Source organism: Piliocolobus tephrosceles, chromosome 5, assembly GCF_002776525.5.
Source record: "Piliocolobus tephrosceles isolate RC106 chromosome 5, ASM277652v3, whole genome shotgun sequence".
Lineage (NCBI taxonomy): Eukaryota > Metazoa > Chordata > Mammalia > Primates > Cercopithecidae > Piliocolobus > Piliocolobus tephrosceles.
Window position 1 is genome coordinate 134,211,797 of NC_045438.1, and position 20,417 is coordinate 134,232,213.

Genomic DNA, 20,417 nt, shown 5'->3' on the forward strand with positions numbered 1-20,417 from the left:
TCACACGCTTTTCTACAATGGCATTCAATAAAGTGCACGTGTTTCTGGTAAAAAAAAAAAAAAAAAAAAAACCTGCATGCTGGCCAGGCACCGTGGCTCACGCCTGTAATCCCAACACTTTGGGAGGCAGAGGCAGGTGGATCACCTGAGGTCGGGAGTTCACGACCAGCCTGACCAACATGGAGAAACCCCATCTCTACTAAAAATACAAAATTAGCCGGCCTTGGTGGTGCATGCCTGTAATCCCAGCTACTCGGGAGGATGAGGTAGAATAGCTTCAACCCGGGAGACAGAGGTTGCAATGAGCTGAGATCACACCATTGCACACCAGCCTGGGCAACAGAGCGAGACTCAAGACTCCATCTCAAACAAACAAACAAACAAAAATAAAACTCATGCTGTTTTCTCCACCTCTGGGGCCTTCCACCCTCAACCCACCCCAGCTAGGTAAGGAGCCGGCAGCTCAGTATCTAACCTGCTGGGGTTGCCAGTAACAGAAACTCGCCAGGGTTGCTCAGGTAAAATGAGGAGGGTGGAGAACTCAGAACAGGGGGAGCGGAGGGGTGGGGCCTTGCTACCGCCCCCACCCTCCCCACTCAGCAGGGACCAGAAGCAGGTGTGGATTCTCTGGGAAGCTGACTTGAGGGGCAGCACTGCCCACAGCTGAAGACAACAGCGAACAAGCCAGGCCTAGTCCCTGCCCCCAGGGTGCTGACATTCTGATGGGGGAGAGACAGGCAGCACACAGACCAAACCTAAAGATCGTTTCAGGCTCTTGGTGCCAAGAAGATGAACAGCTTAGCGTGGGAGAGAGAAAGCAGGTGGCTAGGGAGCACCAGGCGCACCGTCAGCACTCGGGAAACGTGTACTGAAGGTAGCCCTCAGGAAAGGGGCCCGGAACCCAGGGCTGTAGACCCTCAAGGAGCAGGGGAGGACCCCTCAGATCACAGCTCAGATGGAACACTCCAGATGTCAGGGACCGAGGCCCTCAGCCTGGGGCCTCACCCAAGCCTGGAGACGGGAGGAGAGATCCCAGGGTGTGGGGGAGTCCTGCCCTAGTCCTGCCCTAGTACTGGGCTTGCTCAGAGGAGCTGCTGGGTCCAGAGACCCAGCAAATGCCAAGGGTCCAGGACTGTGGCCCCCTTCACAGTTTTCCCTAGTGGTCTGGGTGGGCCCTGGGTGTGCAGATGAGTGGTAAACTCCAAGATCTACTGGGGAAGGCAGGTAGGGCCCCCCTCCCTCAACATTCCGTGCCTGGGACAGGACCTCCGGGCAGCTGTCTGGCTTAGAGGGAAACCAGCCCTAAACCCAAACCGATGATGTGGGACGAGCAGCCCTTTCACCACCAGGGCACAGCCGCTATGCCCTGAGCATCCTTCTTGGTGGAGAAAGATGCCCAGGGTGCTGAGGAAGAAAGGACACTGGCCGGCTCCCCGAATTCTCCTTCTGCAAGTCCTGCAGCTCCCGACCTTGTCTCTGGACACCGTACCTCTGAGGCCCTTAGGAAGATGGAATGAACTCACCGTTGAAGGTGTTGATGCTGTTTTCACGAATTAATGCCTCACCTCCACAGGCCATGCGTGTTCTCAGGCAGGAGCTCCCTGGAGCTTCACACGGACAGTCTATAGAGAATGCTCATCCCCACCTGACCCTTGAGAAGACTGAGACTCAGACGGGAGGTAAATTGCTCAACCCCCCGCCCCTGCCCCAGGAAAGGGGCAGTGGCTGTGGGGGGTTGGGGTTGGATCCTGCAGCCAAGGGTCATCGATGTCAGCTGAGGACTTTGTCCTGTGGCAGCAGTGAGCGCTGTGGGGTATCGTATATATCCCCATGATAAAAACCAGCAGCCCTCTCTCACACCCTCACATCCGTCCCTGGGACTACTGTCTGTCCTGAGAGTGTGCACAAATACAATCTCCACTTTTCTCTCATCTGTCCAGAAGCTATAGTACGTTATCCCCCTTTTACAGTACAGGAAACCGAGTGCCAAGGAGGTTGAGACCCTGCTCCAGGTTTCAGGGTGTCTGGGCTAGGTCCTCTGCCCCAGACCTGCCCTTTGCCCCCATCACCCATGTATGGCAGTGCTGAGAAGTAGGTAGGACATAGGCTCTAATGTCACTTATACCTGGCCTGAGTTCATACCTGCTGGCCAGGTATGAACTTGGGCAGTTTGCTGATCTGCTGGGCCTCAGTGTTCTCACCCATGAAATGGAGCTACTTCCTGCTTCACAGGGTCAGACTATGCTGGACTTGGGCTCACTGAGGCCCCCGCCCTCCTCTGGGGATACAAGACCTCCCCAGCCCTCACAGCACTACTCTGGGGGCTAAGCAACAGCTCGGGGTGGGGGGCAGCTCCCCACTGTGCCTGGTGCCCCCTTCCCTGTCCTGGCCCTATGCCAGCTAGGCCCGCCCAGGCCTCATCTTCCAGATGGCACCATAAAGCCATCCCCGAACCTGGCCCACACGGAAGCAAACAGCCCCTCCCAGGAGGCCACACCCTGCTAGAGACCACAGCAGCATGTTCCCGTTAAAGGATGCCTGGGGACAGGTGTGAGGGGCAGCAGTTCAGAGCGGGCTCCTCCTTTCTGGGAAGGGGGAGGGAAGCCAGTCTGAGCAGGGAGCTGTGACAGCTGGGAGGTCTTGAGACCTCAGCCATCCCCTAGCCTTTCCCTTCCTCATCCTCCTTCCTCTCTCTCCTTTCAGTTCTCTGGTCCTCCTCTTCTGGAGAGACAAACTGACCCACTTCCAATCAGCTGTGTGACCCTGGGCAGGTCAATCTCTCTGAGTTCAAGTTTTTCCCTCTGAAATGGAGATAAGCACTCAGCAGCCCCTTCCGTGGCTGGCTGTGAGGGCTGAAAGGATGCTTTGGGAGGCATCCCTAGTGGTGAAGGAGCGATACAAGGCCTCCCCAGCCCTCACAGCACTCACCCTGTGTTCTCTGCTGTCCACGTGTTTGCGCAAAGGTTGATCTTCGACCTAAGAGGTCAGCAGTGTTGTCTCCATGCCTGAGGAAACCGAGCCCGGGGAGATGAAGGGCTCTCCTGAGGTCACAGAAGTTGTCTGTCCACCCGCCTCATTCATGTATGTGCCTCACAGGTGAGAAACCCTGCACAGAAGGCTCGGCACATGCTTGTTTCCTTCCCCTTCCTCACACCTCTCCAAGGCTTGGCCCAGTCTTCACAGCCCGGCTCGCAGCCTGCCTCTGCCTCCCAGCCTCTCAGACCCCCGCGTGGCCCCTTTTCCCACTCCTGGGGTTCTTCCTGTCCCTGTTTCCCTGACACTTGCCAGGTGCCAGGTGCTGTTCTCACCTCCCTAGTCAGACCGTGAGCTCCCAAGGTCACAGTGGCTCACACCTGCAGTCCCAGCTACTTGGGAGGCTGATGCAGGAGTTCAAAACCAGCCTGGGCAACGTAGCAAGACCCCGTCTCCACCCAAAAAAAAAATTTTTTTTCTAACTAGCCAGAGGTGTGTGTACCCATGGTCCTAGTTACTTGGGAGGCTGAGGTGGGAATATTGTTTGATCGCTTGAGTTGGAGGCTGCAGTGAGCTATGATCGCGCCCCTGCACTCCACCTGGGTGGCTAAGTGAGACCCCAGCTTGAAAAAAAAAAAGGAAGTAACGAATGACTGTGTGAGTGAGGGAGCGAGGGGGTGAAGGAGGGTGGGGTGGTGTGTGAGGTTTCCTCACCTGCCAGTAGGGACGCCTGGGAGGTTTGTGAGTGACACCCGAGATGCTGGGTGGGTCCTGCTTCCTGCAGCTGCTGCCAACTGTGTCCCAGACTGGGCGCGGGGATCATGGCTTCTCTGACATGACGCAAAAGCCGTGTCAAGAGGGCAGAAGAGTTTAAGGGTCACCGGCCAGCGGGGGGTGGGGGCGGGCAGCTTCTGAGGTCACGCAGGGCTGCTGGGTCCAGTGAAGGGCACGGACGACAAGAGGTCAAAACCAAAAGTGGAGAAAGGGGCTGGACAGAACAGCCTTCCTGGGACCGACTGACCCTGGGATCGCTCATTCAGGTTGGCCCCTGTATGGGCAGGACAGAATCATGGCCTGGCTGTTTCTTATCAGCTGTGCGTCCCTGAGCAAGTTAATGAACCCCTCTGGGCCTGTTTCCTCATCTGCAGATGGGAGTGTGATACTCTATAGGGTTATTATGAGAAGTAATATGTAGAAAAGTGTGAGTCCACAGTGCCTGCACCACATAAAGGGTTCGATAAATTCAAACAGTAATATTATTATTACATTAATAAAGGCACAGAGATCATGAGAGACCAAACTGAAGGCACTCAGCAGGCAGAAGCCAAGGCGAGACCAAGACTCCTACTTGGTGACTCCAGCTAGAGGCAACAAAGCATGGGGTTGTGCACGAGGCTCTGGAACCAGGCTGCCTGGGCTCCCGGATAGCTCTGCCTCACTCACAGGATGTGTTACCTCAGGCAACCTCCTTAACTCTCTGTGCCTCAGTGTCCCCATCTGTAGAATAGAGATTATAGTAGCGCACCTGCCTCATAGGGTTGTGCAGAGGAATTCTGGAGTTAGTATGTGTGAAGCACGTGGAAGAGTGCCTTGTACAAAGAAAACACTCCATAGGCTCAACAGACACAGTGCTGTGTGACCTTGAGCAAGCCTCTCTCCTCTCTGGGCCTCCACCACATCCCTGTAAAGTGAATCATTAGACAGGTTCAGCCTGAGGCTCCTCCGGGCTCCGAGGTCCGCAGTTCTGGGGAGGGGAGTCACACTGGGCGCAAACACCCCCTCCTATTTTTACAGTTCCCACATGCCTGAGGACAGGGTCCCCCGCAGTCTCTGTCCTCCCTGTCTGTCTCTCCTTTCCCCTCCTTAAGGCTGGCAGCCTAAGGAGAGAGGCATCCCTAGTAGTGAAGGAGCTGGGTAGTGGGTGTCGGTCATACGGTTAGGACAGTAGGGTTGGGAGAGGAGAGGGGATGAATTTCCTCCTACCAGCCTTCCGTCCTGTTCCTGCTTCCACTAGTACCCTCTGTCCTCACAGCTGGGCAGCTGGGCCAGGCCCCTGCTCATCTCCAAGTGGGGTGGTGCCCTCACAGGCAAGCCTGGCTTGCCCCTCCCTTAGGAGGGGACCCTCAGAGAAGCCCTCTCCCCCTCCTTGGCCCCGTAGAGCTGGGCAGGTGCTGCCTGGGAATGAAAACGGAGTCTATGAGTCAAGCCCTGACCCTGCTGTGTGATTCAGGCAGACCGCTTACTGTCTCTGAGCCTGTCTTGGGGTCCGAGCGCAGGGCAGGCCGTGTCTCAGCCCCTCCTGTGGAACTGGTCATAGGAGTCACCACCCAGGGAGGTAAGAGCTCAGTGTCCCCCAGCCCCAGGGCCTGACTTGGGTGGTCTGCATCACCCTCCTCCCCTTCGCCCCTCCTACTCGACAAGGCTTGAGTCACTTCAGGGGAGTGGTGCCCCTGACTGGAACCCCAGGGTGAGGTGGAAGCGGTTAGAAACCCCGCACCAGGAAGCAAACCCTATTCCCCATCACCCCTCCCCATCCTCCTCCTCCCCACAAGCCTGTGGCTATTGTTGCCCAAGGCAATCAGATCTTACATGGGAACCGGGAAGAGGGAACCTAGCCCACACCCTCTGCCCTCCTCAGGGGCGTTTTCAGACCCACCTCAGCCCCAGCCCCAACTCACCTCCTGCCTCTCCATTGGTACCCCTGGCCCCAGCAAAGTCCATCCATCCTGTTCATTCCTTCAGTCTACGCACAGCTATCTGCCAGGCACTGCACTGGGGTCCAAGGATGCCAGGCACATGAGAAAGAACCCTGTGTCTATGGGCTCCCAGACCACGAGGCCAGCAGACAAGGAGGACTGTTGAATAATGCCGGGTATGGCTGGGCACAGTGACTCATGCCTGTAATCCCAGAACTTTCGGAGGCCGAGGCGGGTGGATCACTTGAGGTCAGGAGTTTGAGACCAACCTGGCCGATATGGTGAAATCCCATCTCTATTAAAAAAAAATACAATAGTTAGCCACGCCCGTATTGACATGTGCCTGTAATCCCAGCTACTCGGGAGGCTGAGGCAGGAGAATTGCCTGAACCCAGGAGGCAGAGGTTACAGTGAGCTGAGATTGCACCACTGCACTCCAGCCTGGGCAACAAGAGCAAGACTTCGTCTCAAAAAGAAAAAAAAAAGTCTGGAAGCAAGAGCCGCTGTCAGCCCTACGATGGCAGGGCCTGTTTTGTTGACGGTTGTATCCCCAGTGCCTAAAACATCTCGGTAAATGTTAGAATAAGTAAATGTTTGGCGAGAGCTGCTGGCAGCCTCTAGGGCTGAACCAACACACATGGTTGTAAAGTGAAGCAAAATGGGCAACTGGGGCAGGATCACAGGGCCTTCCTGCCCTAAAACTCCTCGTGCTTTCTCACGGGGCAGCGGGAGCCATGGGAGATGGTTACCAGAGGGGCAGCCCCCACCTCACCCTGCATTCCCTTCCCGTGGCTCTCACTTGATCCAGCGCGTGGTCCCCCCAGCTGTCCTTTCCTTCATCCAAGAAGTCGGTATCTGTTGATTTGTTGATATAGGCATGTAGTAAACACCTACTGCATGCCATTGTTGTGCTGTGAGCTGGAGGTGAGTCCAACAGTCCTGCCCACACATTACCCACAATCCAGGACGGGGACTCAGAATGTGGGGTTTGTGGAGGTGCTTCGACTGGTGGGGGGCAGTCTGTGAACCCCTGGGATTGTGTGCACGCCTGTGCGTGCGTGTGTGTGTGTGTGTGTGTGTGTGTGTGTGTGTTTTGAGGTTCCATAGCTTTTAAGCAGATTCTGAAGTGACCAGAACCCACCCATACAGGTCAAGACCCACATGTGTGGGGAAGAGGTTGCTTTCCCTGCATTGCATGCGGACCCCAACCCTACCCCATTTCCAGCAGCAGGTGAGGGCACCAAGCACTTCCATGCAGCGGTGGCGCTGCTGTCTGGCAGGAGCGTCCTGCCCAGCCCAGGGCCTGCGGGGCAGCTTCAGCTGTTTCGGCTCAGGATGGTTCCTGGGAACTCTGGCTCTCACTCTGTCTGGGAGTGGCCGTGGGGGAGGGGCAGGTCTCAGGCCAGGGACAGGGCACGGGCAGCAGGATCAGTGGGTCAGACCAACACAACCAAAGGAGCACAGATGCTCCCTGAGTGTGGCAGCTGGCAGAGGGGCATCTTTCAACACAGTCCCGCCTTCCTTCCTTGCCCACCCTAGTGCTCAGAGCCACGCAGTGATTTTTTTTCCTTTAATGTCCCTTTCCCCTTCCACCATCCTCATTCATTTGTTTGTTTGTTTATTTATTTGTTTGTTTGTTTATTATTTAAGACAGGGTCTCACTCTGTCAACCAGGCTGGAGTGCAGTGGCGTGATCTTGGCTCACTGCAACCTCCACCTCCTGGGTTCAAGCAGTTTTCATGTCTCAGCCTCCTGAGTAGCTGGGATTACAGACGTGCACCAGCACGCCTGGCTAAGTTTTGTATTTTTAGTAGAGATGGGGTTTCACCGTGTTGGTCAGGCTGGCCTCGAACTCCTGACCTCATGTGATCTGTCTGCCTCGGCCTCCCAAAGTGCTGGGATTACAGGTGTGAGCCACCGTGCCTGGCTCATTTGTTCATTAATTTGATTTGTTTTGTTTCTTTCTCTCCCTCCCCTCTCTCCCTCCCTCCCTTCTTTCATTTCCTCCTCCTTTCTTCCTTTCTTTTTCTTGCTTTCTTTTTTGAGACAGGGTCTTGCTCTGTAGTGATCATAGCTCACTACAGCCTCAACCTCCTGGACTCAAATGATCCTCCCACCTCAGCCTCCAGAGTAGCTGGGACCCAGGCCACCACATTCAGCTCATTTATTTTTTAATTTTATGTAGAGATGAGAGTCTCATAATGGTGCCCAAGTGGGTATCAAACTCTTGGCCTCAAGCTGTCCCCCTGCCTCAGCCTCCCAAAGTGCTGGGATTACAGATGTGAGCTGCCACCCCTGGCCCCGCATTTATTACTTTCATTTACTCTTGGGCACCACTTAGAAGAAAGACGTGAGAGTGTTAGGAGCACCAAGCTCTTGTGTCACTGAGCAGGGTTGTGAGGTCACTGGGGGGCTGAGAGGAGCCAGGGGAGGCCCAGGCAGGCCGGGGTCACAGGGCCAGGCAGGCTCCTCCCTGAGGTCCCCTCACCCCAGCATTGTGGAAGGTGGGGCACTGCAGGGGGAGAGGGGCTGGATAGGATTTGAACAGGCTACAGAACATGGCAGGATGCAGTGGAGGTTATATGATGATGTTATTCCTCAGGGTTCTGTCTGCCTGAAGCCTAGAGCAGGAGGAGTTTGTGGGAAGAATGTACCCAGTGCATCTCAGCATCGTCCAGCAGAGAGGATGCCCCGAACTCTCAATTATGCCTCAATTTCCTCTTCTGTAAAATGGGGACAGTGTAGACACAAAACTATAAGGCTGAGGACAAAAATAAGTGAGTTCATCCATGTGACATTACTGGTAATAATTGTGATCTTGGGCTGCCAGTGGGTTCCCAGTATTCATTATATTATTAAAAATTAAGAGGTGGCCACACATGGATCCTGGGGAGTGTGTGTCATAAACCAAGGGTTATGGTTAATCCAGTGTGCACCCGAGGTCCTGAAGAAAGCCCCTGAAGTGCTTGTCACCTGCTGAGTGCCAGTCTGCATGGCCCTAAACTCCAGCCGTAATCAGTTGAGGGTGAGACAGAGGTCCCTGAGGGGAGAGAGCCTGCTGTTGACAGAGTCCCGGCTGCGTGCCAGGCGCTGCACTTCTCCTCATTCCCTCCTTACAGTATCCCTTGGAAGAAGGGATCCTTGATCCTCTTTCACCGAGAAAGGAAACTAAGGCTGAGAGGGGAAGTGACTTGCCTGAGGACACTCAGCAAGAACACAGCAGAACTGGGACTTGAACTCAGTCTCCACACTCAGTGCTCTTTCCCCAACAGCCTAACTGCCTTAGGCTTCTCCAACTCAATAGCAGCATTGCCCTGAGGGCCTCTGAACACCACCATCTCCCCAGGACCCAGCGGTGACAGTGCACACAGGAGCCTATTAGCGAGCTCCCTTTAGCACCCACTTCTCATCTGTCTCCTGAAAGCTCATCCAGCAGGAGCCAGGCCCCTGGGGAGTGCCCATCCATCCATCCTGGCTCATGACCCCACCCTCCACCATGCCCAAGGCTGCTCCCTTCTCCCCTCAAGGCCATTCATCCCTTCACAGGAGGGCAGGTGCATATTGGGAGTGAGAGGGTGGGAGACAGGAGGAAGGGACCATAGAAAGGAGCTTCTCCTGGAAGGACAAGCCCTTGAGGTCAGGCCACTGGTGGACCAGAAGTGAGGGGAACAGAGGACTGACACCGGGCAGGGGCTGCTGAGACTCTGAGGGAGCTGGGGTGCTGAAGCCAGGCCTCCCAGGTCATAACGCCATCCATGTGCACTCTGCAGTCCCTGCACCAGCACCTGAGCCCCAACTCTCAGCTCCAAACAAGTCCTGCCCACCCCGCTAGGCTGCAAAAGGCAGCCAAATGGCTGTGGACATTTGTACCCCCATGCTCAATTCCCCCACCCCTCATCCCGAGATAGCCAGAACTGTCTTGCCCAGGGCCCTGACACTGTCCCAGCCTGGGGATAGCAGGAATAGGGGGAAGAGTCCTGTCTGGGCCACTGAGGTCCTGGGCTCTAACTCCTGCTTGGTTCTGCTGCCATCATGCTGTGTGGCCTTAGGCAGCTCACTGCACTCTCTGAGCCTCACTAAAAAAAAGAAAAAAGGAAGCATGTTAGACTGGTGGATCGCCATCTCTTCGCTCTTCCCTCCTGTGTTTGTGATTCTAACTCCACAGTGGGACAGGGCTAGACTCCTTCCGGTCTTGAATCAAATGTCACCTGAAGGCCAGCGTGGTGACTTATGCCTATAATCTCAGCACTCTGGGAGGCAGGTGGACCACCTGAGGTCAGGACTTCGAGACCAGCCTGGCCAACATGGTAAAACCCCGTCTCTACTAAAAATACAAAAAAAAAAAAAAAAAAAAAAAAAATTAGCTGGGTGTGGTGGCTTAGCTGGGCGTGGTGGCGGGCACCTGTAATCCCAGCTACTCAGGAGCCTGAGGCAGGAGAATCGCTTGAACCCAGGAGGCGGAGGCAGTGGTGAACTGAGACTGAGATGGCGCCACTGTACTTCAGCCTGGGCAACAGAGCAAGACTCTGTCTCAAAAAAACAAAACAAAACAAATGTCACCCCCACGCTCCACCCAACACACTTAAAATTGCCCTCAACACTTCCCACGCTCCTTTCCTGCTTCATTCTGGTCCCACTGCAGCCGTTCCCACCTCCCGACAAGCAATATCCACTTCTTTGTGTTTATTTACCCCATTTCCAGCACTAGCACGTCAGCTCCATGGGAGAGCAAGATTGGTCTGTCCTGTTCACTGCCGTGTCCCCCGTGCCCGGAGTGTAGTAGGTGCTCAATAAACATTTGCTGAAGGTGTGACGGGGGTGAGGGGGACGGGGTGGGGTGCTAGGATCAGGCCTGAGTTTCTGAGCAAGCTGGATAGGGGCATGAGTAGGGGGAGGAAGGTGTGCTCACCGCTTGGCTGAGAGAAGGATGAGAGTTCAGGGTAAGGAGGGAAGGAGTGTCCGGGAAGTGCCCACCTGGCAGTGATGGGGCCGCCGAGGTCCATGTGTGTGTGTGCAGGGCCCCCTTAGGGGTTGGACGGCCAAGCCTTCCTTCCCTACAAGTTCCCACCACGTCCACCCCACTACCCTCCCTACCCCCAGACGTAGTCTTCTCTGGGCTGAGGCGGAAGGCAGCGGCTGGACACAAAGGCATAACAGCCCTCCCTCCGAAAGCTGGAAAGCGCGCACCTCTGATAAGTTGGGTAAATTTCAAAGGGGCTAATGGGCGGTGGGGAGACGGCTACTGATAACGGGGCCAGAGTGCTGCCAGCAGCCTCCCCCCAAACTTCCCACCACCCGGCAGGCCCAGCCCCCTAGCCGGCCTGTGAGCAAAACAGGTTCCGATTGTGCTCTTATCTGGGCCTGCGGTTTTGTAAGGCCTGGCTGGCTCTGCATTAATGGGGGAAAGGCAGCGGTCAGCTCTAGGGTGTGAGCAGTGATGTGGGGCCCCTCCACCCCCCACGACGGGCCTGCTGGGCTGGGGGTGCACCTGGTGCCCTGTTTGTGGGGGTGGGTCAGGGAGGGGCAGCAGACACACCAGACCATATGCAGTGGTGGCTAGGAGTGGGGCTTTGCACCAGATCCTGGCTCCTCCCCTCATTGTGCAAAGTACTAAGCCCCTCCCCCCCGTGCCTCAGTTTCCTCCCTGAGGTTAAAATAGGGATGCTAACGATAGGGGTGCTACCTCAAAGGGCTGTTAAGATAATTAAATAAGCTAACTGCTCTGAAGCAACCAGCATGGCACTTGGCTCCCAGTGAGCACGGAGAGGTGAGATGCTTGGCCAGGGGACCCGGGAAATGCGCGGCCAGGGCTTCAAGGCCCCCACAATCTAACTCCACGGTGCCTCCTCACTTCACCTCCTGCCACCTGGAATGCACACAGAGACCTGCAGAGCTCACACCCTCCCCTTCTTTGTGCCTTGCTCAAATCCCACCTCCCCAAAGGGATCTGCCCTGACCACGGTATTCAGCGCTGCTCCCACAGCCCACCCACCGCTCCAGGGATCCCAGGCCCTTCCTGTCATGCACGCATCACCCTCCAGTGTACTACGCAATTTACTCATTTGCACCTTTCCTGTTGACAGTCCTTCTCTAGAATGTAAGCCCAGTGAGGCTCTGCTGTATGCAGTGAGCTGTGCCTGGCCCCCAGTAGCCCTCCAGCACATGCCTGTGGAGGGAATGGATTCATGGGGCAGGCGCAGGCCACCCTGCTCCCCGTCACAGGGCGGAGGTGGTAAAGACGATGCCATCTGTGTGTCCTGTCTGTTCCCCAAGCTAGGGCTGCAGGGTTCTCAGGCTTGGCGCCTAACTCTGGCAGGAGCCCTGCCTGGCTGTGTCCACACGGGAACTCTGAGGACCCCAAGGGCTGGGGCCCCGGGATGGGATGAGGCCTCTTCAGATGGCCTCCCAGGTGTGAATTGGCAATGGGGGTGGGTATAGTTAGCCCTTGGCTACTGGAAGAAACGGTCCGTTTGCTCAGCCCCTAATAGAAGCTTGGGGTCCATTCGCTCAGCCCCCCTGAGGAGCTTGGGGTTGCTCTCTGAGGAGTCAGTCTGTGGAAGGGTAGGAGATGGCATTGATGGAATGAGGCCTGAAGCCCTTCCACCTTTCATTTTTCCCTAGAATGGAGAGGGTCACTCACTGTGACTGCATCTAGTAGGTGTTCATGAAACTAGTAAGCCCGCAGATGGCTACCCTTGGGAGTCATCACTGCCCTCCGAGGCAAGAAGACCCTGAGCAATTGTGGCCACCAGGCCTTGAACTATCCTCAAAGGCAGGCTGTGCCCAGCCACTGTGCCTGGCCACCCTGGCCCCAGTGCCTGTATAGGGCCTGGCGGCACAGAGCAGGTGCTGGTCTGGGCAGAGCAACGTGTCGTGGCCCAAGTGTGCCCAAGGGGGGCCCTGGCATGCCGCGGTTGCTGGAAGTACCTCATTGTATGGCCCTGAGAACACAGCCGCCACCTCCTGGGCTATTTCCCAGTCCTTGTTCACCATCCAGCTGCACCATGGTGTCCTGGAAAGAGGATTCCAACAGATCCAGCCTGAATCCTTCCTCTGCCCTTATCCAGGCTTGACTGGGAATGTCAATGAGCTTCTTTTCCCTATCTGTGAGTGAGACAGGCAATGAACCCCTCTGGCAGTGGACTCGCTAGGATTGAATGAGATAGCGCATGCCATGTGGGAGCACAGATTGGGGTCTGGATTCAGATCCCAGCCCTGCTGTGTGTCCTTGGGCCTGGTGCCTGGCCTCTCTGGTCCCGAGGTCTTTGTACCACGAGACAGCTGGGTGGTTTCTGGAATCCCACCAACCAAGTTTCCTGCCCATTCTGTCCCCTCGGACCCTGTCTAGGTGACCAGCCTCAGGCTCTTCACACCCCAGCAGTGGGCACTCTCCCCCAAGCTGTCCAGCCTTTTCGAAGCTAGAGCCTGGGTTTGGGGGTGGAGCCTTGTGTCAGTCGGGAACTAACTGGCAGCTGCATGTCCCTGTGGCTGGCATGCGTCCCAGCTTTGTCTCTGCCACCATCCCCAATCTAGCTCATCAGAGAGCAGGACGCAGCGAGGATGGGAGCGCAGGCAGATGGAGGCAGAAAGAAAGCTAGGAAGGCAGGAATCCGACCAACAGACTGACTCAGACAGACTGTGCTTTCCAGAGCGTGTCCACTTCTGCTACCAGTTGATATTCGCTCATCACAGCGCTCCACCCGCAAGGTCAGCAGGGCAAGTGTTATTATCGCCATTCACAGAGGAGGCGAGGGAGGCCCAGAGTGCTTCAGACTCACTCATGATCCGCCACTCGTCAGTGACAGCGCTGCACAGAAACTGAGACGTGGGCCTGAGTTCCACCTGGTGCTCTCCACACTTGCCTCTGATGGGCCAGTGGCCGGAGAGGACCAATGTGGGGAGGAAGCTCAGGCCAACTGCTCCAGAAATTGGTGTGTTGGGTCTGATGCTGCCAGCTGCCCTAGAATCCCTGCCTTCAAGGAGTTAGAATCTTGGGAAGAAAGAAATAAGAAATACTGGGGAAAGAATTAGCAGACTTGGGACATGTGAGGTCTGCGAGGACTCGGGGGGACAGGGAAAAGCTTTCTGGAGGAGAGGGCTCTTGAAACGGGCCTCTGAAGGATGGGGAGTCTCTCCACCAAAATAGGAGGGACTCAAGTCCATTTGAACGACAGAAAAAGGGAACGGCTGCTTCATCCAGGTGTTCCCACAGCGACGTCAGGCGGGTGTCTGGCTCCCGCTGGCTCCTCCTCTTCTGGGCTGTCCATATTCTCCCTGGGGGTAACAGCTCCTGACTTAACACGTCAAGGCTTGGAAACTCTAGTGGCAAGAGAGAATTTGTTATCTAAGTAGATTGGAGAAAAGTTCCAGGACAGAGTCACACTGGGCCAACTGGGGTTGTGTACTGGACCCCAGATCTGGAAGGGGTGGACACGGAGCAGGCATCGCCCACAACAGATGAGTGGGGTCTGGATGGAAGGCAAACAGGAGGGGGCACATTTAACCAGCTGAGAGCTGGCCAGAGGAGGATTAGAGAGGAGTCCAGCCCAGGGAGCTGGAGACAGGAAGTCTAGTGGACCCAGTGACCTGTTCCAGGGACCCGGGACTTGGCCCTGAGAGGACGTGAGAGTAGCAACAGGGTTTTACGGGGCATGGGGCAGTCATGGAAATTAGGGATTTGAGTTTGAATCTGCTTCCCAGCTATGACCTTGGGCATGTACAAGCCTGAATTTCTTCACTTGAAAAACGGGCATATGCCTGGCCCAGTGGCTCATGCTTTTGGAGGCTGAGGCAGGCGGATAGTTTGAGGTCAGGAGCTCAAGACCAGCCTGGTCAACATGGCGAAACCCCGTCTCTACTAACAGTACAAAAATTAGCCAGGTGTGGTGGTGCGTGCCTGTAATCCCAGCTACTCGCGAGGCTGAGGCAAGAGAATCGCTTGAATCCGGGAGGCGGAGGTGGCAGTGAGCTCAGACCAGGCCACTGCACTCCAGCCTGGGTGACAGAGTGAGACTCTGTCTTAAAAAAAACAAAAGAGGCCGGGCGCAGGGGCTCAAGCCTGTAATCCCAGCACTTTGGGAGGCTGAGACGGGCGGATCACGAGGTCAGGAGATTGAGACCATCCTGGCTAACCCGGTGAAACTCCGTCTCTACTAAAAAATACAAAAAAACTAGCCGGGCAAGGTGGCGGGCGCCTGCAGTCCCAGCTACTCGGGAGGCTGAGGCAGGAGAATGGCATAAACCCAGGAGGTGGAGCTTGCAGTGAGCTGAGATCCGGCCACTGCACTCCAGCCTGGGCAGCAGAGCCAGACTCCATCTCAAAAAAAAAAAAAAAAAAAAAAGAACAAAAGAAAAGAAAAATGGGCATAGCAACATCTACCTGTAAATGTTGCTGTGAAGAGTAAGATGGCATTTATCAAACACGTGGCCGGGTTCGTGGTCAGCAAGGCACTGGAACAGGGCAACCAGGTTCATGGGGCACTTTGACCAGCATTGTCTCCCTCCTCACAGTAGCTCTCAGGGTTCTCTGGATATGGGAGGTGACTGTTCAGCAGATTTCAGACACTTTCCTAAAGTCACAAAGCTGGAAAATGACAGAACCAGGACATATACTTGATCAAATCCCAAGCTGGTGCCAAGACATCATGCCCAGTGGATCAGGGTGTCAAGAAGATGTGTGTCACCCAGAGTTCCCTCATTGGGAAAGCTGGTCTTTCCTCCCCTGAAGCCCACCAGCATTGCCTTAGATGGGCACCCAACCTACCTTGGGCACACACTGATGTCCACCCCAAGCAGCCTCTTGGAGGCTGGGCCTGTGTGAGCACAGCTGAGCAGATGGAGGAGCCCTCCCTTGCTCCCTCTTGGTGGACCTTTTCCAGCTTCCAGAGGCAACATTTGTTTCCCTACGCCAGGCTTAAATGGGTAGAGACCCTGTCCACAGCTGGTACAGCTTAGCTGGGCCCATCCATTCAGGAGACCCCTGTGAAGTGCTCCCTTGGGCCTTGAGTGAGGCCACACCAATAAGAATTCCCACTTAATAAAAGTGAAAAGTCCATTTCTCTCATAAAAGTCCTGAGGCAGGCAGTCTGCAGCTGGTATGGAGGTTTTACATAATCCTGAGAGACCCAGGCTCCTTCTGGCTCGCTGCTCTACTATCTTGTCCTCATAGTCTAAGATGGCAGCCAGAATGCCAGCTATCACAGCTGCATTCCACCTAGCAAGACGGAGGAAGGATAAATAAGAATGGAGTAAATGGTACATGCCAGCTTACTTTTAAGAAAGATTCCTAGAAATCTTGGCACATAACATTTCTGTTTGGTCATATGGTCACATCTAGGTGCAAGGGAGGCTGGGATAGTCTTAATTCTAGGCAGCCATGTGCCCAGGTGAAAACCAGGCCTTGGCCAGGTACAGTGGCTCATGCTTGTAATTCCAGCACTTTAGGAGGCCAAGGTACAAGGATTGCCTGAGGCCAGGAGTTCGAGACCAGCCTGGGCAACATAGGGAGACCCTGTCTCTACAAAAATAAATAAAATACAAAATAAAAATCAAGCCTTGTTTACTGAGGAAAAGGGGAGAATGGACAGCTATGTCTGACACCTTATCCACTCAATAAACAATTTTTTTTTTTCTTGAGCTTTGTTCTGTTGCCCAGACTGGAGTACAGTGGCAGGATCTTGGCTCACTGCAACCTCTGCCTCCTGGGTTCAAGCGATTCTCCTGCTTCAACCTCCCAAGTAGCTGGGATTACAGGCACCCACCACCACGCCCAGCTAATCTTTTTGTATGTTTAGTAGAGACAGGGTTTCACCACGTTGGACAGGCTGGTTTTGAACTCCTGATCTCAAGTGATCTGCCCGCCTCGGCCTCCCAAAGTGTTAGGATTATAGGCATGAGCCACTGCGCCCGGCCTCAATAAATATTTAATTAGGTCTTCCTCGTACTTACCCACATTATAGTGCTTATAGTATGATTAACAGCTTAGCATCTCATGAGCACCGAACAGTGCCAGGCATACAGTAGGTGCCTGTTAAGCAGTGGCCATTATTATTAATGCATCAGAATGCTGTGGTATAAGCCAGGCTTCTGTGAGAAGAGGGAGGAGGGAGGCCTGGCCAGCAGAGAAGCAGGCACAAAAACGCACTCTAGGGGAAGGAGGTCCACCTGGAAATGTAGCATGTCTTTCTTTATTGACCCTGGAGGGCTGGACCACTGGGGATTAGGAATGGTCGAGTGTACCATTTCAGGACCTTGTGTTACCTCCCCTTCCTCCACTCCGTCCTACCTCAGACTTCTCTGGGGAATGACTGATAACCGATCCTCAACCAAGGTGCCAGTGACGACAACAGCCAAGTACAGGGCTCCCTGGGGGTGCAAAGTGCAACCTTACGTTGGAGAATGTGGATATTGGTGAAGGTGAGGGGCCAGTTCTAAAGGCCTTGGGATCCCCTGGAACCCCAGAATCCTCATGCTGTGGGCAGTTACACAGTTACTCCTGAAACAAGAGAAGAATCAGCATTATCTAGAACTTTCTCCCCTGTCAGAATGGAGGTAGCAGGTACGTGGAACCCTTCTGAGATGATTTGGAGAAAGGAAGGCCCAGCCTCCAGGGACAGCCCTCAGCCCACCTGGCAGGACATGGAGGAAGCCAAAAGCTGGAATGTGTGGCCCCTGCGAGGCTCAGGGAGGTGGAGGGGCTGGGGCAGCAAGCGCTTGGTGGTGGGTACCCCTGTCCTGCGTGGCGTCCCTGCCATCACCCTTTGGGGCTGTGGGAGAGTAAGTTGCTGCTGGCTGGCCCCCCACTGCGGGCCTCGGAAAGCGAGCTAGGAGTCCTTCCTCACCGCCATTGTGTGACAGGTCTGCATGAGGACCCTGTGGAGCATGGAGAACACAGTTCCCACCAGGTCGTGGTTGGCCCACAAGCCTCGGGACCCCTCCCCAGGGTTCTCTGAAGCTCTCTCCATCCCTGGCCTAAGTAGCCAGACAGTACCTCCTCCAGGAAGCCCTCACTGATTTCCCTGGTTGGTGCCCACCCTCAGAGTCCCCTCAGCCCTCCATCAGGGCATGGGTGGCTCTGGATCTCCACAGCTGTTCACTTCTCTGTCCCTGGCCCTCAGCTGATCCATCTTAGAACTCCAGCCCTGGACCCACTTGACGTATCTCCGGCACCTTGCACGTAGTATGAGCTGAGTGGCTATGCAGCAACCAATGAACGAGTGAATGAGCAAGTGAATGAATGAGTCCCCTGGCTGTCAGGGCATGAATCACCCAGCAAGGAGGGGGAGACCTGCAAGGGTTAACCGGGAGCCTGCCTGTGGTCTGAGGTAAGCAAGGAGTGTATTTGTTCAGGTAAATAAGGAAGGATTACTTATAATGGGAAATCAGGCCCTGGCCAACTCTTCGTCTCGCGGCTGTCTGACTTCCTCCCAGCACATTCCTGCACTGTGCCGCGTCCACACTGCCCCACAGACCCAGTCCTCCAAGCCTACTGCCAGCCCCCTGCAAACCCCTCAGGCTGGCCTTGCCACAGCGCCAGCAGGCAGCCCTGGGCTAGGGGTAGTGGACTCCCTACAGGCACACAGCCCTGAGACCTCAGAGTGCCACGCTTTGAGGGTGGCCAGGCCCCCAGTGGCCAATCTGAGTGCTGCCTCTGCCACCAGCCCTGCTGGCCCCTGGTTCCACTGGCCCCCCAGATGCCTGGCTGAGACACCAGTGGCCTCAGCAGCCCACAACTCTTCCCGGCCCCTGAAGTTGGCACTGCAGCAGACAGCTCCCTGGGCACCAGGCAGCTAACAGGTGAGTCCGATGGGAGGTGCGGGTACCCTGGCATGGGGTCTTTCCCTGCCAGCTTAGGGGTGGGCAACTGCAGGCAGGACTTGGAGGGAGCGCACTTTGCCAGCTCAGAGCTCATCTCCCTGTCATCAGTGACCCTGTGACCTGGGTCCCTTTACCCTCAGAATTCCCTGCCCCCTCCTCATGTTCCCCAGACTGCTTCCCTGGGCCAACTCTACATGCTGGGTGAGCCCCCTTGCCTGGCAAGGCCTGGGGTACCCCACACTGAGCCCAGTTTGCGCAGCTTGGGGGGAGGCCGCTATGCAAATGCAGAGCCGCAGCCCCTGAGACCCAGCCAGTTCTGCTTGGCTGGCAAAACACAAGCGGCTTCCTGCTGCTGCCAGCCCAGCTGCTCTGCTGAGGGAAGGGTCTCCCTGGTGCCAGGCCACCAGTGGGCAGGGGTTTGCTGGAGCCTGATGGGTCAGGGCTGAGGCTAAGGCCGGGTCCAGGTCGGGGCAGGGGAGACAGGTCCAGAGCCCAGGAGCTAGGCTGGGCAGAGATGGGCACAGGAAACAGGGGGCGGGGGTCACCACCGAGCACACCGTCTGAGCCCTTGGACACCGGGGGAAGCGGAGAGCCTTGGGTCCCGGTCTTGGCACACAAGGAAAGCAACAGTAGCAGTCCCTCGAAGGTGCTCATTTCTACAATTTGCCAGATTCCTGCAGTAGAGAGAGGAAGTGGGTGGTGGGATGACAGGGTGGGAAGCTGAAGGGCCGGGGCGACTGGGTGCCCCTGAGGCTGGCCAAGGTGTGTGCGCGCATGTGCGTGTGTGTGTGTGAATGCATGCTGGGGATGGGCAGGCCCAGATCCCTCACCTCACCTATCAGCTGGGGCCAGCCAGCAGCCCACACCCAGGCCATGAGCCCTGCGTAGCCTGTGTCCTTTATGATGGCCATAGGCTTTCTCCTCCTCCTCAGCCAGGGCTGGGACTTGCCTCATTTCCTGCCCCAACCTCCCCAATAAAGCTCCGTCTCCCCATCACCAGCTGCTCAGTTGAGTAACAAAGCAAACAGGCGTCCAGGCTGCCCCAGGCCCAAGCTGGTGGGCAGGGATGGGGAGGAGACGCCCCACCAGATAGGTAGGCCCAGGCCATGGTTCAGCCAGGCCAGCTGAGCTTCGCTCCACCCACCTGCAAGAACGGCCAGAGCCAAGGACCCCCAGCTTGGATTCCCACCACCCCAAATTCACAAACAAATGGTGGGGGCCATCCTTGGAGCTCCCAGGCAGGTTGGGCTGTGTGGAGGAGGTGGTCTCACTGCGTAGGGGACCCACCCTCGCCTTTGAGAGGCTGATCGTGCATTTCCTCTGAGCGAGGCCCCATGAGGGGGGATCCAGAGCTGAAAACTACCAGACTTGCTTATTGCACACTGTCAGCTGTAAAACACTTCGGTTTTCACAAGGACCCTCTGAATTAGACGGACTTCCCTGTCAAACAAGTCTGAGGGAATAGGGCTGCACTTAGTAGTGCTCAGTCGATGCTCAGAAAGTGTGATGCTGGCAGGAAGTGCAAAAACCAGGAGAACCCACTTTTTACCATGAGGTCGTTGCAAGTATGAAGTGAATGGCCCTGAACCCATTAGAGCAGTTTTGTGCTAAATGACTTGTTGCAGCCTGAGTGTAACCTGGGGAAGTTAATTTAGGCTGACGGGGGACAAAGACCCTCTAGGTAGAGGGCAAGAAGAAACAGGTGAGGTCCCGCCATGTGGGACCGTGGGTGGGTCACTTTTCCTCACTGTACTTGCAACACCTTGTCTGTGAAACAAGAAGGTTAGACAAGGCTATTGTCTATTCAAGCGGGCTTCATGGAGGAGACAGCCTGGAGCAGGACCTTGAAGGCTGTGTAGGAGTTGGATTTGCCAGCCTGTCTCCTGGGCACTGGGCAGTGGGGAAGTGGGTGGGGCAAGAATTCTTGGTTCT

General features: G+C 55.7%; 1 protein-coding gene across 3 annotated transcripts in view; it reads left to right on the forward strand.

Annotated features, from left to right (window-relative positions):
• Nucleotides 1-314: 314 nt before the first annotated feature.
• Nucleotides 315-20,417, forward strand: part of SPDEF (SAM pointed domain containing ETS transcription factor) — a 36,462-nt gene continuing 16,359 nt past the window's right edge. The window contains exon 1 of one of the 3 annotated variants that reach the window (XM_023212561.2): nt 315-1,679. In XM_023212561.2, the coding sequence (XP_023068329.1) occupies nt 1,514-1,679 (166 nt within the window). In that variant the 5' untranslated portion in view covers nt 315-1,513. Of the gene's footprint in view, nt 1,680-18,062; nt 18,465-20,417 lie in introns of those variants that run through there. The other 2 variants (XM_023212563.1, XM_023212562.3) reach the window with 2 other exon arrangements.